Source organism: Myotis yumanensis, unplaced genomic scaffold (assembly GCF_028538775.1).
Source record: "Myotis yumanensis isolate MYYU_CA2020_CCGP unplaced genomic scaffold, mMyoYum1.0.hap1 SCAF_2, whole genome shotgun sequence".
Lineage (NCBI taxonomy): Eukaryota > Metazoa > Chordata > Mammalia > Chiroptera > Vespertilionidae > Myotis > Myotis yumanensis.
In genome coordinates, this window is record NW_027223753.1 from 44,082,492 (window position 1) to 44,100,395 (window position 17,904).

At 35.4% G+C, this 17,904-nt stretch overlaps 1 protein-coding gene across 3 annotated transcripts in view; it reads left to right on the plus strand.

The window, feature by feature from the left end:
• PATJ (PATJ crumbs cell polarity complex component) overlaps nt 1-17,904 on the plus strand; it is a 308,551-nt gene that overhangs the window by 19,509 nt on the left and 271,138 nt on the right. For all 3 annotated transcript variants that reach the window (XM_070405247.1, XM_070405248.1, XM_070405249.1), the window contains exons 4-8: nt 1,441-1,635; nt 2,858-2,997; nt 7,422-7,611; nt 9,595-9,723; nt 17,462-17,680. In XM_070405247.1, coding sequence (XP_070261348.1) covers nt 1,441-1,635; nt 2,858-2,997; nt 7,422-7,611; nt 9,595-9,723; nt 17,462-17,680 — 873 coding nt within the window. The remainder of the gene's footprint in view (nt 1-1,440; nt 1,636-2,857; nt 2,998-7,421; nt 7,612-9,594; nt 9,724-17,461; nt 17,681-17,904) is intronic.

Here is a 17,904-nt window from a genome sequence, read left to right on the forward strand (position 1 = left end):
TTTAGCAAGTGATTTTTAAAATAACTAATTAAGGATTAAACAATGCTCACATGCCTTTCTTTGAATTTCTTTCTCTAAGTCAGAATTCATAAGTAACTTTAGCATTCCCCATATTGAAAGTTAGCTTTCTGTATTCCCTGGTCCTGGGATGAGCCCCATATCACAACAGTGAATGCTATTTGTAGCAATAGAAATTGGAAAAGGTCACTACAAATGTATCACTCTTACTGGACTAAAAGTGGACTTTACCTACTCCATCATAATCTTTTATATTTATTTAGTTTTCTGTTTTTATCTACATATTCATATTTTATCCATTCAACTCTAAGTCCCTGAAATCTTTTTTTCCTATGAGTGCTCTCATAGAGTATCTCCTGGTGTTGATTTTTTTCTAAGAGGTCCTATTTACATTTGTTCTTGATGTTACCTTTATTCTACCGTGTTGGCACTCATATCAGCCAATGATATTTTAAAATCAACCCATTTTCCTGTTCCCCATAATTACAGGATTCTCAATTTTTTTTGTACCAATGTTTGAGTGGCTCTGCAACTCATTTGCTACTAATTTTGGATGAGTTACTCCCCTGTGTGCCTCAGGTTTTTATATGTGTGTGTGTGTGTGTGTGTGTGTGTGTGTTTGGTGTTGTTTTTTTGTGTGTGTGTGTGCGCCTCACTTTTTAAGTTCACAAAATGAAAAAAATAATAGGGCAGTTGTAATATGTAAGAGTTTTGGTATAGTATTTTGCTCATAGCAAGCGTTGAATAAATACTCTTATTGTTATTTTTGTTACATACTACCCACAGATCTTTTGTGCCCCCCTCCCCCCATGGGAATGTACAGATAAATGCAAAAGGGCTCAGTGTCTTATATGCCTGTTTATATATATACTAGAGGCCCAGTGCACAAGATTCATGTACGGAGCGGGTGGGGGGTGGTCCCTCAGCCCGGCCTGCGCCCGCTTGCAATCTAGGACCCACACTGGGGATCGAGCCCGCAACCCGGGCATGCACCAGTGACCATCCTTTTCATACAAGTGAAAGGCATCTTGCCAGGCTTCCCTCGCAGCCCTGGCTTCATCCAGAAGGTCGTCGGGAGGACGTCTGGAAGGATGTCCAGTCTAATTAGCATATTATACTTTTATTATTATAGATCTGTGCATGTGAAGTGTAATGAACTGTTGTACATGCTGTTAACTTGAGGAAAGGATGGAAAGCAGGAAACAAGAACACATTTTCAGCTGTTAAACATTTGTGTAATACTAAATAAAATTTATAGCCTTATAAATATACAAATTCATGTAACTATTACTTAATTTCTTTCACATGTATATACTTAACATGAAAATTACACGTGATGGGTAAAATATAATATTTAATAAATAGAAATAATTTGTTTCCTATGAGTTTCTGTTGATTCTCTTTTGTTCTTCCCTCCAACAGCTGAGTCATTTACCTTCAGATTGTTCAGCCAACTTTGATTTTTCTAGGAAAGGTTTATTAGTGTTCACAGATGGAGCTATTACTAATGGGAATGTCCAGCGGTCCTCTAATAACTTGACTGTATCGGGGTTATTTCCTTGGACCCCTAAGTTGGGAAATGAAGACTTTAACTCAGTCATTCAACAGATGGCACAGGTAAAGTTATATCTTGTCATTGGAATATTATGCTTATTTCTTCTGTTATCAGTTAAAAAAACGATACTCTTTTTGCCTTAAAATGTGTTACGTGTTTTGTTTGCCTGTGTTCTTATATTTTTAGGAGGAATTGATATTTCTTAATCTCTGTGTTAAAAATTTATTGGCTTAAAATGTGTGGTGAGGAGAGATTTTTAGATAAGACTCTAATTTGACACATCTTTACACTTGTAAGGAAAGAGATTTTTATAGTTTTGATCATAGGAGGAAAATTAATATGTTTGCAGGTGACACACTTCCATTGAAACTTTTTAATTTTATATCAAACAGATTTAATGGGAGTTAGAACTAACATAATTAGGAAAATCTATGGAAACATTTTAAGAAGTAATCCAGTTTTATCTCTAATACCTATTAAAAATTAAATAACAGTTGAATTTTAGGATATGTTTTAAATTTTTCACTTTGTCTTCTAACGTGTCTTAAAAATGAAATGAGTTTAAAAGTTAAAAAGAATCTGTGTAAGGTGTGTTAATTAAATAATATTCTATATCTAATTCCTTTTTTTTATTTTAGAGTTCTGTTTCCTTATTTTGACCAATAATTATTTGTGTGATGCTTTTGTGAGTCATGACATTTATGAAGTTCAAATGCAGTTATTAACAAAAAAAAATACTTGTTTGTCACGGGTAGAACACATTTGATTGGTGGCCTTTCCATACTTTTTAATTAAAATAGAATATTCATTAAAATAGGATATTCATTCATCACAATAAAATAAAAAACAAATAATGCATCTGGTTCTGACTTAGGCTAACCATCAGCATATTTTTGATACATCTAATTTGCTTTCCTTGTTTAAAAATTTATTTTGCATCAAAAGAATTTAGATAAATTCTGTATGAAAAAACAGTTTAGAATTCTCTAAAGGACATGGGTATTTTTATCCAGCTGAGAATTTATCTCATAATGTGAATGAAATGTGAAATCACCTCTTCTATTCCCCGAGGTTGCAGAATGCTGCACATTCCCTCTTTATGTTCTACTGAAAATAATCAAGTGAGAGGATTTCCAGAAATAACTTATTACTGAAATTCTGAGTTTATTTGGTTTTATAGAGATGACCTAGGAGAAGCTGTTTTTGTGCTATTCACAGAATGGCAATTTCAGTTCTTTGTTAAATGTACTTCACTGACTTTTTCAAAAAATTCTTCTTGTTTAGGGCCGGCAAATTGAATATATTGATATAGAACGTCCTTCAGTTGGAGGCCTTGGATTCAGCGTAGTGGCCCTTAGAAGTCAAAATTTGGGAGAAGTTGATATCTTCGTGAAGGAAATACAGCCAGGAAGCATAGCGGACAGGTGAGAAAGATGTTCATTTTGTGCTTTGCTAATTTTTTTCCCTGATAATTCTGAGAACACTGTTATGAAGAGAATAAGAAACTAGTAATAAAAATAGTAACAATGGCAGCTAATACTTAATTTTCCTTCTTCCTATGCATTTGTCAGGCTTTTGCAGATATTCTCACATATACTTGTGGCAGCCTTCTAGCTACTGGTATGTTGCTCCATTTTATAGATGGGAAAGCTGAGTTTCAGAGAGACTCAGTGATTCACCAATGGTCATGGAGCTATTAATGCTGGAGCCATATGTGATTCTAAGATCCTCTGACTGCAAACCTAGTATTCTTTCTATCTCACCACACTCACAATTGAACATGATAGTTTTAGCTAAGGTCTTATCAATAAGATGGGATTATTGAAATTCACATTCTGTATGCTGTGTTGTTTGTTAAACTTAAGATTATAACAACATTTTGTTGGTTATATTCTATTTCACTTTCTTCGATTAAAAACCTCCTCAAGGCTATGTGATACCCCTCTATTGCACTTATGCCTTTGTTTTATTTTTTAAGGGGTATGTGGGAGCCTTATATTTTGTCTTTATTTGATTTCAGGTTTTTAGTTTATTATTCATTTAAAAAGCACACTATTCATTATGTTACTACCACCTGTTAGAATTATAGCAACAGTCGTACCACTATTATAAAAAGATTTTTAGTTAATAATAATTCTCCATTCATGAGAGATCAATTCTAGCCTCTCAGAAAAAAATGTATTTCCATGACTTTGTATCTTTGTTCTTCCATCTAAGGCAGCATTTCCTCAAGTGTATTCTGAGGAAGCATAGCAGTAGTCAGATATCTTTGAGAAACTCTATTCTGTTCTTGGGTATTGGTTGTATATAGCTAGAGTAATCATATAATTTGTTGTCCAAGTTGGGACAGTTTTGGGAGTGAGAGGGTGTGCTATTAATAATGACACTGACACAGCAGGTGTATATTAGGACTATGGGTCACTTAACATTAACTTACTTAAGGCTGTGAAGTTCCTTGACAGAAAACTTATTTAACTTTGGCCCAACTTAAAAACATTATTTTAACTTAAAAAATTATTATTGGACAAATTGATGGTTGCCAGATGGGAGGTGGATTGGGGGCTGGGTGAAAAAGATGAAGGGATTAAGGAGTACAAATTGGCAGCTGCAAAATAGTCATGAGGATACCACATAGGGATTATAGTCACTAATATTAAAATTACTATGTATGGTGGCAGGTGGGCACTAGACTTATCAGGGGGATTACTTCATAAGTTACATAAAATATCTGACCACTATGCTGCACACCTGAAAGTAATATAATATTGAATATCAGCTATAATTGAAAAATAATTTAAATTTAAAAATACTATTGGGATATAATTCACATAACATAAATGTTACCATTCCGTTTTATTTTATTTTAATTTTTTTTAGTCCTCACCTGAGGATATGCTTGAGAGAGAGAGAGAGAGAGAGAGAGAGAGAGAGAGAGAAACATTTGTGTGAGAGAGAACATCAGTGGTTGCCTTCTGCACATGCCCTGACTGAGGATGAACCCACAACCTTTCAGTATACAGGACAATGCTCCAATCAATTGAGCTTCACCAGCCAGGGCAAATGTTGCCATTTTAAAGTGTACAGTTTAGTGGTTTTTAGTGTGTTTTTAATAGTCAGTCCTTTTTGTAGTTAATCCTTATGTCTCAGTTACTCTGTACTAATTAGATCTGTAATTACAAATGAGGTGAGCACGTCCAAAAAGAGGAGTTTGATACTTGTGCGTGTAAAGAACCCTGACCAAGGAGTCAGGTGGCTTCCCAGAGGCATTGGTCTTTAAAGGGACATTTGAAGGGAGACAGTGAGGTCTTCAGAGAGCAGAAGAGGAATGAAGAGACTCTCTTGACAAGTAGCCCTATCGAGTGATGAAACATATCATAACATAAATGTTACCATTTTGTTTGGACCATATAATCGGATCATGAAACATATCCCTTGTCTTTAGAATGTGGCTGAACTAGTGTGGGAGCTCAGTGCAAGACGGTGGGAGAAAGGACAGGAAAACAGGCCTGCCATGCAGGCCCTCCCACATCATATTGAATGGTCTTGGTGATCAGTTTTTCCTTTGTTCTCAGGACACTCCACACAGAACTGTGTTATGACTCTTAAGGTCATGGAAATCTATTATTTCTTGTTTAGGGTTTTGTTTTGGTTTTTTTTTTGCATCTATTGATATGACCATGTGATTTTTGTCTTTCAATTTGTTTATGTGATGTATCATGTTTATTGATTTGCAGATTTCTGAATGTTGTGAGGGATAGGCAAGAATTAGGCTCCCTTTGAATGGAAGGTATAAATATATGTAGTATGGGGAGTTAAATTATAAATAATAGTAGCTGGGGATGTAAAGTACAGCAGGGGGAATATAGTCAATAATATTGTAATAACTATGTATGGTGCCAGGTGGGTACTAGACTTATCAGGGGGAGCTCTTTATAAGTTATGAAAATATATGTCTAACCATTATGCTGTACACCTGAACCTAATATAATATTGAGTGTCAACTGTAATTGAAAAATTTAAAAAAAACTTTGAAAGAAATAAAAAGTAGCTGTAAAACTAATTAATTCACCTTTTGAATGCATCAGAATCATATTTTCCAGAAACTAGAAAATCTGAATGTGAGTAAATTAAGGACCAATTTATGCCAAATTAGTTATATCCAGGTTGAAAAAATTCAAGAGCAACTCATTCACTTGGGGTTAATTAAGAAATTCCTCCATTGGAGTTGGGGAAATGGAAGTGATCACATTTAAAAATAAGTGTTTCTTTAGGACTAGGGAAAAATTCACCAGTGACATTGCTCCTTAACAAAATTTTGCTGAATCTGGTGTGACCTGAGAAAAATAAGGGCAATGTACTGGATTTTTCAGAATTCACATTTATGAATTAGAATTCTCTGTTTTGAGGTAAATTCTTTCTCTGGGAGATTTTTGTATTTTGAAGGTTAAAAATGTATTTTTTAAATGAAATAATCATGAACAAGAGTTTTTTTGTTTTTGTTTTTTCCTTTGGCTCTCTTTTTATTGGTCAATAAACATAGATAATTAGCAAGTATTTTTGAGTTGGCATATACCAGTGCAGGAGAGCCTATAAGAATAAACCTTGAGGAATTTTGCAAGTTAGGTTTCAGGTATTACATAAGGATCTCAACTGGAGGGTTGGCATTGGAAATGAAAGAAGGGGTGAGTAGATGCAAGAGAGATACACAAGGACAAGGAAGCATTGCAGGGATAATGGGGAAGCAAGAAGAGGAAGAGTGGTAGTTGGGAGATAATCAGGTCAAATACAGTAAACCAGGACAGAGTAAATCTGAAGTAGTCTAAGGATGTATTGCATTTCAGAAATCAAAGAATGTGCTTCAACCAGGCTACTTAAATAAGACGCTAAGCTTGTTCTAGGCTTCAATTTCTGGCCTATACATCATTTCTGGATCATAATAGTGCTCAGTAAATATTGACTAGTAATGCCTTTTTTTTCAAAAGAGATTTTGCTCTTTCATTAAAATTGTCCTTTTTACCTTGGTTAGCAGTTGGGAGACTGGTGCTTAGGGGGAGAGAAGAGCTCAGAAACAGACTGGAAGTAATGTCTGAGGATTCTCAAGGAGGGTTTGGCCTCTATTGACATGCTGGTGCGGAAAAGCACAATGAAGTACAGTGGGGCCTTGACTTACGAGTTTAATTCGTTCCGTGATGGAGCTCGTAACTCAAATTACTCGTATGTCAAATCAAAAAGTGAACGAGTGAGACACGTGATGCTGGGCTGATGTTGTGGCGTTCACTGTGACGTTCGCTGCGCCAAGTAGCGGTGGGGTATCTGAAGCTGGCTCGTAACCCGAATTTTAGCTCGCAACTCAAAGCAAAAAATCGGCCCAGAGACGGCTTGTATCTCGAAAAACTCGTTAGTTGGGACACTCGTAAGTCAAGGTCCCACTGTACTTCATTGTACTGCTAGAGAAGAGGTTATTGATGAATTTGAGAATGTAGTTTCCCCAGTGTGGTAGATGTTGAAGGCAGATTGGACAGGGTTCAGGAGTACAGGGTTCATGCAGTTAAGGGTCTATACTTACAAAACCTTGGCAGTGAAGCCTTACGTATTGTTTTTGCTTATTTTTCTAGCCAGATAGCTTTTAAAACGTATGTGTGTTGAGATGTATTACTAAGTTGGTTAATGAGCTAATAAATGCTTTAAAGAAAAGCACTCTAAAAAGCTCCATTATATAATTAAATAATTTGAACATATGTACTAAGTGAAGTAGTACCATTAAAAAAACTGTTTATCTTGAATAATAGACTTTTAAAAGTCAGGATCTTGTATCACTTAAAACAAAATTTTCTTTTATTTCACCAAGGGATCAAAGGCTAAAGGAGAATGATCAAATACTGGCTATTAATCATACTCCACTGGATCAGAACATTTCCCATCAGCAAGCAATTGCATTGTTACAACAAACCACTGGATGTTTGAGTCTGGTTGTGGCCAGGCAACCAGTCCACACAAAAAGCAGTACCAGCCTAACTGATACAATTCTGCCAGAAACAGTGAGTTGCAAATTTGGAAAAATACTTACTTTTGAGTTATGCCATTGCTTTTCACACCCGTGGAAGGTGTCATTTGACTTGTCATAGTTTAAGAAAGGTGATCATACTTCCAAATGCAGCATTAGCATAGTAAATAAGACATTTTATGGAGGGTTTTTATTTTGTTTTATTTTTTAAATGTCCTGTGATTCTCCTTATATAAGATTATTTTTTTAGCTATAGAGGGCACATTTAATAGTAGGTATAATTTATTTGGTAATGGAGTCTTGTGTTCCTTGGTGTTATAGCCAGTTAATTAATTAAGCTGAGAGTTTTTATTAGAGATTTATTATTGAGTATCTTAAGATTTGGTTATTTATTTCACAAACATTTCTGTAAATTATATTGGGTGTTTATAACTAGATTATTGATACTGCACAATGGTAGAAGTTTTTTCTTTTTTTCATGTAAGGATGAAAACAGTTCAAAAGAATAAAATTATATGTCTCTTTTGGGAATCTTTAAACTTGCTTAATAGTATTTTACAGATTTTGGCCTGCATCTTCAGAATGCAAGCTAATAAATCTTATTTTCTTATAACACTAAGTGCTAGCTGATTTATTTAATTTTCATTCATTGGTACAAAAGAAAAAATAGACTGGGTACAGTACAAGGTCACAACACATATTAATGTATAGATATTTTCCCTGTTGTAATCAGTTAATTTTATATAGCACAATTTACATAATAGCAGAATGAACCAAATGGGAAATTGCTTAGCATGGTGGTTAAGAATAGGGGCTCTGGGTCAGGTTAAAGTGAGTTCAAGTCCAGTTCTTCACTTCCTGGCTGTGTCATACTGGGCACATTTCTTGACCTTTCTATACCTCAGTTTCTTCATCTGTTACTTGGAACTAATAACAGCATCTGCTTCATAGTGGTATTGGGAAGATTAATGAGATTGCAAGTGGAGAGCTAAGCACAGTACCTTGTATATACTTTATGAATACCAGCTGCTATTAATTCAAGCATATTTTTATGCATATTTTAGCAAATTTTGTTGCATCCCAGATACTAGATATTGTTTCAGGCATGAAATTATTAAATATTCCCAATATTCCTTGTTATTTTCACATTATTGCATAGTAACTTTCCACTTTACCTATAATAGAAAAACTAAGTAATAAATATGCCCTATGGATCTTGAGAGGGAGAATTTTCTTCTGCAGTTGATTTATGGGAACTTGATGTATATTTCTGATGAAAGCCTGCTAATTAGAGGGGAAATGTCATGTCTCTTAGACTGATTTGTATAATCCTAATGCTAATATCTTCAGTTGGGCCTACCTTTCCTCTTCCTCATAGGAGTTTATTAAATTAGTCTTATTGTCTTGTGTCCTTCTCATCATTTCTTACTTCACATTGCTGCCAGATTAATCTTCCTAAACCACTGCTTTGTTCTTGTCATTCCCTCTTCTAAAAACTTCAATTATTCCCACTCGCTTATTCAAGCCCAGCTTTGCCCTTACATTATTTTTTGCTTGAATGTCTTTTTTTTCTCAGTAGTGCAATTAAAATGCCACCTTTTCCTTGAAGTTTTCCATAATTCTTGATTAGATTTGACTTGTCTGCACTACTTCCCCCCAGTCCTTATAATACTTTGTGATTCTTCTTCAATTCAGATGAACATATATATGTTCCTTCTAGGTGCTGGACACTGCTAGATCCTGGGCATAGACTGAGGAACTGGATGTTTCGGTTCTAGAGCTATAGTGTCTGTGACCCGATATTCTGCCTTGTATTTTAATTATTTATATTTTAGTTTGTCTCTCTATTGGATTATAAAATCCTTAAGGGCAGGGATCATATGATGATCTTTACATACCTCTTAGCCTCTAGAAAATTGTCTTGATTAATTGTATGAATGTTTAGTTTGTTGTATATCTTGGAAGTTAAGAATCTGTGTGTTTTACTAACACTTTGGCTCTTGCCATTAATTTGTAGGTTCGTTGGGGCCATATTGAAGATGTTGAGCTCATTAATGATGGCTCTGGATTAGGTTTTGGAATAGTTGGAGGGAAATCAAGTGGTGTGGTTGTGAGGACTATAGTTCCTGGAGGATTAGCAGACCGAGTAAGTTGATCATTTTTGTTTTTATTTTGGTTTTATATAATTTAAATTGTATGGCTTGAAATATAACTTTATAATGTGGGTTACAATCAGAAGGTACAGTGATTATAAATAGTTGTCTCAATTTATGCGGTAAATTTTACTTGAATTAAAAAATTTTGGCATTGTCAAGCAAATGACTATACTTTATTATTTAGCCCTGTTTAAACTGAAAGTGGGCCTTTTAAAAACTTACCAACTGTTTCTGCTTAGTTTTACATTGAAGAAAATATTAAATATATTTTAAAAAACCTTTAGTTTTTGGAAATGAACTTAGAAATTTGGTTATGACGCCACTTAATAATGAGCCTATATTATATAGAATGTTAATCACAATCACAATAATACGTAAATTTCACTGATTAAATTGCAGTTATATACACATTTATCCCTTCTAATAAACATATATAAAAATAAACTTGCTATGCATACGCAGTTTTGAGGTAAATTCAGCTGTTCCCCATTTCTAAGCCAGCTTGCTCCCCATGTTGTACTAACTGTGGAGCTACTAATATTTCTATTATGCTTTTAGAATCTACCTGCATTTATTTAGAGTAGAGACCTGTCAGGGTCACTGAGTGTCTTGCAGAGGGTCAACAAGATCAAAGCAATTTTTTTTTTTTTTTTCTGTTAATCCTCACCAGAGGATATTTTTTTCCATTGATTTTTAGGGAGAGTGTAATAGGGGAGGGAGTAAAAGGGAGAGAGAGAGAAACATCGATGTGACAGACACATCGATTAGTTGCCTCCACACGTGCCCTGCTGGGAATCGAACTCACGACCCTTTGGTGTGCAGGCCAATGCTCTTAATCACTGAGCAACACCAGCTATTAATGCTAAGATGCTATTAGCTCTTTCACCATGTTGAAATTTGCACTGATGATACAAAAGCAGTGGCAGACTGAAACTGCTGGTTCCTTAGTGTGAAACAGGCAGTGGCATCAAACTGTACTAGCAGTCGTCGTATTCTTCTCCACCATGAGCTTGCAGCAAAAAAGAAAAAAAAATGGCCAGTTTCACTTAAGAAAGTGCAATTATTAATTTTGTGCATTTTGACCTTTAAGTGCACATGTTTTTAATACTGTGTGACAAAATGGGATGTACCATACAGCACTTCTGCCATATACTGAAGTATGATGGTTGCTTTGTCTTAAAAACGTTTGTAAGACGTAGTATCCACTTTTTAAATATTAAACAGCCTTTTAATCTTTAAATTTTGTTTTATTTTAAAATTTTGGCCCTTATTAAAAAATTTGAGATGCAGTTAACATTCAACATTGTATAGTTTCATGTGTACAATGTAATAATTTAATATTTATATATGTTGTGAAATGATCACCACAGTAAGTTGTCTATTACCATATATAGTTTTTTTCCTTATGATGAGAACTTTTAAGAGATCAACCAAAGGACTTGTATGCATGCATATAAGCATAACCAATGGACACAGACACTAGGGGGGGTGAGGGCATGTGCTGGGAGGCGGGAGCGGGCGAGGAGAAGTCAATGGGGGGAAAAGGAGACATATGTAATATTTCCAACAATAAAGAATTTTTTAAAAATAAAAAATATAAAAAAATAAAATCTATTCTCTTAGCAACTTTGAAATATATAGTACAATATTATTAATTATAATCGCTATGCTATATATTATATTTTGTAGCTGGAAATTTGTACCTTTTGAACTCCTTCACCCATTTTGTCTCTCTCCCCACCCCCTCTGCCTCTGGGAACCACCCTGGAACAGTATTTTCATTTTTTGAAAGAATATCTGACAGAAAAATTATGATCATTCAGACTCGGGTATTTGACAGATATTTTCTTGAAAATGAATGAAGTGAGCCTGTTATTTCAAGGAAAACAACTGAGAGCATTTGTTAATGATGATGAAATTTGAACTTTCAAACAAGAGTTAGAATTTTGGAAAATTTGTGCTTTACTGTGAGCTTGAATGTTTTCAATATTTAAAGAGTTCTGTTTAGATTGTTAGTGATATTAATATTTTGTAATTAAATATGTCACTATTTGGAAGGTCTTCATAGCTCTGTGAATCAGTATTTTCTGAAGACCAATGTGTGATATGACAAAATAATATATAGGTAAAAGATCAATTCAAGATAAATCAGTAGATATGAATGAGACTGTTTGAAGGTTTTTTTGGATATATTTTCTGATTCTACATGGCAACTGTTCTTTAAGAAACCACCACTTGTGGAGTTCTGCTGTATTATCAAAGAAGAATGGGTTGAAAAGGCTATTAAAACACTTCTCCATTTTCTAACTATGTATTTGATTTAAGCCAGATTTTTTTTATAGACCTCAACCAAAACAATATATTGCAACATATTGAAAGTTGAAGCAGATATGAAAATTCAGCTGTCTTCTTTTAAGCCAGACATTGAAGAGATTTGCAAAAATAATTTAAAACACCACTCTTCTCACTAGTTCTATATAGCTTTTTAAAGAATAAAAAATAAATACACCAATATCATATATATTAATGTGTAAAATATATAAAATCAGAGCACTATTTTCTAATTCAGTAGATATTAACAGATATTGAGGGAGAGATATCAAAAAGCTCTTCAAGTTCCTGAGTAATATTTGCGGTATAGTTGATACATAATAAATTGCACATACATAAAGTCTACATTTTATTAAATTTTGACATATGTATACTGGCAAGTCTAAAATCTGTAAGTCAGGCTAGTAGGCTGGAAACTCAGGCAAGATTTGATGTTCAGTCTGAACTTTGAAATTTGTAGGGAGGTTAGCAGGTTTTCTGTTACAGTCTTCCGGCAGAATTTCTTCTCCAGGAAACCTCAGTTTGCTTTTGTTTGTGTGTTTGTTTGTTTGTATTGATTTCAGAGATGAAAGGAGAGGGAGAGAGTGATAGAAACATCAATGATGAAAGAGAATCATTGATAGTCTGCCTCCTGCACGCCCCACACTAAGGATCGAGCCTGCAACCTGGGCATGTGCCCTGACCAGGAATGTAACCTGAGATCCTTCGGTCCATGAGCCGACACTCTAACTACTTAGTAATGTGGCCAGGGTGTCCTTAATAGTTTTTAAGAGTATAAAGGGGTTCTGAGACCAAAAAGGTTGAGAATGGTCATTTTGTGGGTCCTTAAAACACATCTGTGGCACAAAACAGTCATCTTTGAGGATTTTTTGAAATTTTTTGTAACCTGGAAAGGAATGAGAAATTGTGGAGTATTTTGAAATCTTTTCTCATATCCTTCCCTCCCTCTTTTCCATTTTAATAGGCTTGGTTGTTGGAGTAACATTTTTCAAGATGCAAAGTGGAATGGTTATTGTGGAAAACAAAGGGTCAATTAAATTTAGAAAACACCAAGCTAAGTAAAATCAAATAGGTTCCTTACTGTAAGAGTTTTCTGAGCTTTTAATATCCTAATGTGTGTTATGAATTTTCACAAGGAGAATATAATGTGCAGAGTTTCCCAAATTAATCCCTTTGAGACACTGTTGGGAAAAGCCCAGGTCTGATTTTTCACGCTTACTGGAAGGGATTGTCACTGTTTTAGGTCATCAAGGAGGGGGTAGGGGTGTGCCTCTCAGAGTCCTAATGGAGAAGCAAGTGTTTATGCCAGACATTGTTTTTAAGAATTATTTTCATATAATTCTTAACACAGTCATAAATCTTATTCCCAAATTATAGATATGGGAACTTGAGAAATTGCCCAAGGCTACCTAACTGGAAAATGACAAGGTCAAGATTGAGCCCACAGCTGTTTAACTCTGAAGCCTGTGCTTTACTTCTTAAATCTATTTATTCAAAGTTGGCCTTAATGTTGTTGTTTTTCCTGATGTGCCCCTGTCCGGGCATGGTCATACCTACCTATCATCAGGGAAGATAGCCAGCTGTAGGCACAACAGACTCTTGACTCTTTCCTGTAGGGACTATGGTGAGACCCAAACAGCAGTATTCACTTCTCTCTTCCATTCACCTCAGCTAATGGCAGGTAGAATCTCTTCAGCCGACTCTGCATTGTTGCTAAGTCTTTACAAGTTGTTGCTCACGTAGCCTGATCACAGCTTTAAAAAAATTAAATGGAATATTGCTTTTAATGAAACGTACTGAATATGCAACCTTCATGGTAAGGGAATATGGATGTCTTAGGTCATTAGTTCAGATGTGATCAAGATTGACCTTAAAGATATACCTACATTCTGCTGAAGGGATTAATAACTACCACTTTCTTCAAAGAATATAAAATTGTATGACAGAAAGTTAGAAAAAGAAGTCAGTATTTTTTATTTCAAAGGGTTTCATAAATTTTTTATTTCTTATGTTTCATTTTGTGTACATATAAGTCAATATGTGTAGTTAAAAAAGGATATAGAGTTGAGGGAATGCAGCAAAGAACACTGAACTGAGGTTACCGTGGCCTGAAGAGGCATCAGAATTGGATGCATTTGAGGACTTGCTTTGCTGTAATCAAGGTACTAGCCTAAATATTTTATATATAGTATCGAGTGTAATGCTCACAACTCAATGGGAAAGGAATTTATTCCCATTTTGTTTAGAGGGAGCTGAGATTTAGAATTGACCTCTGGCCACACAGCTTGATCAAAGTAGAGCCAGGATTGAACTTGGGTGTGTCTGACTCCAGTGCCCTTACTTGACCTTCTGTCTACTGCCTTGAATATCATAAAGTAAGTGAAATGGAAAAATATTGATTCATAAGAGTTTAGAAGCATTTATTGGAATCTATCTATAATAACCTATCAATGTAATCAGGACCGATTCTATAGATAAGGAAAGTATATGTATAGTATCATGTAAGAGGAGCTGAAAGAAGTAACAACTTCCTGTAATCTTCAGACACTCTCAAAAATCCACGGTACCCGAAGCACACATCTTGCGAGAATTCTCTTCAGTTATGGCAAAAATTTAAAAATTTTTCAGCAGCTGGAAGTTTTTCTTAAAAAAAGTTTCTAATGGGCAGTGTAAAACAACTTTGTTTTGCAGAAATCTCTTTCATGTGGTCTGCAGTAATTCTAGGCAAATCAGGGACACTGAGTTACCCCCTTGTCTCCACACGAGGACTCTTACAACTCAGCCCCTTTAAAAGTTGTCGTGAATTATTGACTCTTTGGTATGAGGCAATTATAGTATGAGTCATAATAACTATCTAGTAAACTTTAATACTAGGAAAATAATATTACCAAGCATTGGAGGGTGGGTGTGGCCCATGGGGGAATTTTCAGTCTAGAAAGAGCAAAGGCCAGCTTGAGGCCACTAAACAGCTGATTATTCCCAAGCCATTTTGTTTGAGTGAGTCTATAAACAGATATTTCTTTATCCTTAAAAAATCAGTGGATGATGGCTCTGGGAATTTGACTAGGGTAGGAAAGATATACTTAAATTTAGTACCTTTCTTTAATTCCTTAGGGGAAAGAGTATTTTATTTTATAAGGTCACTACTTTCTGTCAATGACACGTTGCCTTTTGATTAAAGACCAGTGATAAAAGCAGCCTTGAATCAAAAGCAGTAATGATTTTATTTTTTGAGTTGTGGAATTATTTGGTGCTACTTTTTAGTTTTTGAAGAAACAGATTTGATTTCTTTATTTCTTTTATAGAGCAGGCCTGAATTCCTTTAGTTTTCAAATATTTTTGTTTATTTTTTTATTTTAGAGAGGAAGTGGGGGAGAGAGACAGAAACATCATTGTGAGAGAGAAACATTGATTGGTTACCTCCCTTACATTTCCCAACCAGGGATTGAACCCCCAACCTAGATATGTGCCCTGTCCAGGAATGGAACCTGCAACCTATTGGTGAATGGGATGATGCTCCAACTAACTGAGCCACCCAGCCAGGGCATAGGTTTTCAAATATTTTTTGAATTGAAGTTATTATTAACAATAGCCAAACTTAAAATGCAAAGTTATACACACACACACACACACACACACACACACACATATGCCAATAACTGCTAAATTGGATTAAAGTATATTTTAAAAACTATAAGTGATATGTTAGTGCTTTCACTATAATAATGTGGTACCCAGTTATGTCAGCTTTTTTAATATTTATGCCTCCCATACTATCTTTGCCTATATGCATCATGTTTTTTCTCTTTTGAAAAAAATCTATGGGTTAATAAATATTTTTGTTGTTTGATTAGCGTACACTTTGAATCTTGGCATAGCAATTTATTAGTTATCATTGATTTAGGACTTCTGTTAAAATAACAAAAAGGGCTCTAATGCCTTTTAGTTTCCTTACACATGGACAGGTTATGGAGGGAGAATGCTGATCAGAAAATATTAATAAAATGCAATATTTGGGGATGCTGGACATACACAAGGTAGCTGTCATTTTGTTATCTTTCCTATCAATCTAATACTATTTTTACACTATGAATTCCCTAGAACACCTGTTTTTCTGGAAGAAGAAAATGTTTGACTTTCAGTGACAGATGCAAATTATCTCCATCATTTTAAGTTGAGTTGAGGTAAAATAGGAAAAGTAATAGTGCCGAGGAAGTGACTAAATATGACTTGTGGTCAAGTGCCCTTCTTTGGCCAAGCCAAGTATGAAAACACTTACTTGACATATTCTTTATTCTTTGGTCAGGCCATGATTCTGTTCAAGGATGGTTCGATTCACAGAAGCTGTTTTACCCTTATTTTTCATCATGACCACTGACTTTTTCTTAAGTAGTTGTTTTATTTCAAGTTTGTTGCATTGATAATAACAGAATATCAACTTACCAGTGCTTAAAGTAGAAATCCATCAATTTTTTATCCCTTTTCCCATAATTATTTCCTCCTTGCATCTATTTCTTTTCTCTGAGTCTTTTCAGTTCTTAGGCTGACAATTTTTTTTTTTCCTTCATACCCCACAACAAGCATAGGAGAGCCTGTGGACAATTCATTAAAAATACATCTAGAACCTCACTTCTCAACACCCCAACTGCTAACCTAGTCCAAGCTATGGTTATCTCTTTCTAGATTATAGCTTTACTAACTGGTATCTCTGTTTCTATTGTTTCCTCTCCTATAGTTTTATTTTTAGCACATAGACTTGAGTGGTCTTGTTAAAACTAGGTCAGGTAATATCACTCCTCTGCTCAAAGCACTCAAATGAGTTCCCTTCCTACTCACTTGGAGCAGATGCCCTACACTGCTGACTGACCCTGGTCATGCTCTCATCTCTTCTTTGACTCCTGTGCTCTTTGCTCATTCTGTTCCAGCCACACTGACACCTGCTGTCCCTCAGACATGCCACTGACCTTGTTGACCTTCAGAGTTTCTACCTTTATGCTTCTGATCTGACCTCCTTCCTTTCTTGATGCCCAGGGATTTCTGACCTCTTCCTTGCATATGTGGCCATTAATACCCTGGCTCTAGGCCACTGGGCATGAAATGATACCCTCAAGCAAATACCTGTTTTAGAATTCTGGTTACTCCTCCTTTTGAACTCTCCCCTGCTCCCACCCCCATCCCCACCCCCACCTCCTTTTTTTTTTTTCTCTTTTGCAAGGATTTCTTTTTCTCTGTTGCCAATTCAACCATTCATTTAAAATATTATATTTTATTCAGCATTTTTAGATGTCTTCTTTGCCAGCCATTTTGCCACAACGCAAAGTCTGATGAATTGCTATTAACTAGTGAAGTTAGATCATTGATTTCTCAGAATAATTTTGTTTCTTTCTTGGATTGAAGGATGGAAGACTCCAGACAGGAGACCACATCTTGAAGATTGGTGGCACAAATGTGCAGGGAATGACGAGTGAGCAAGTTGCACAAGTGCTGAGGAACTGTGGGAATTCAGTCAGGATGCTAGTTGCAAGAGACCCAATTGGTGAAATTTCTGTAACCCCTCCGACCCCTACAGCCTTACCTGTTGCCCTGCCTGCTGTGCCTAACAGGAGCCCTAGTTCTGTGAGTACATAAATTATTCTTTCATCATAAATCAAGTACTGGGTGTGATACATTGTAAGAGTAGAAACACCTTCTACTTGAAATGCCACGCTGGTGTGAGGAGTGCCACAATGCCCACAAGTGAAGCAGCAGAAGAGCCTAATTTGGAGACATTGACAAGTTTGATTTTCATTTTTGCTGTTTCTCAGGGTTAAGTCATTCCACCTCTCTGAGCTTTAGCTACG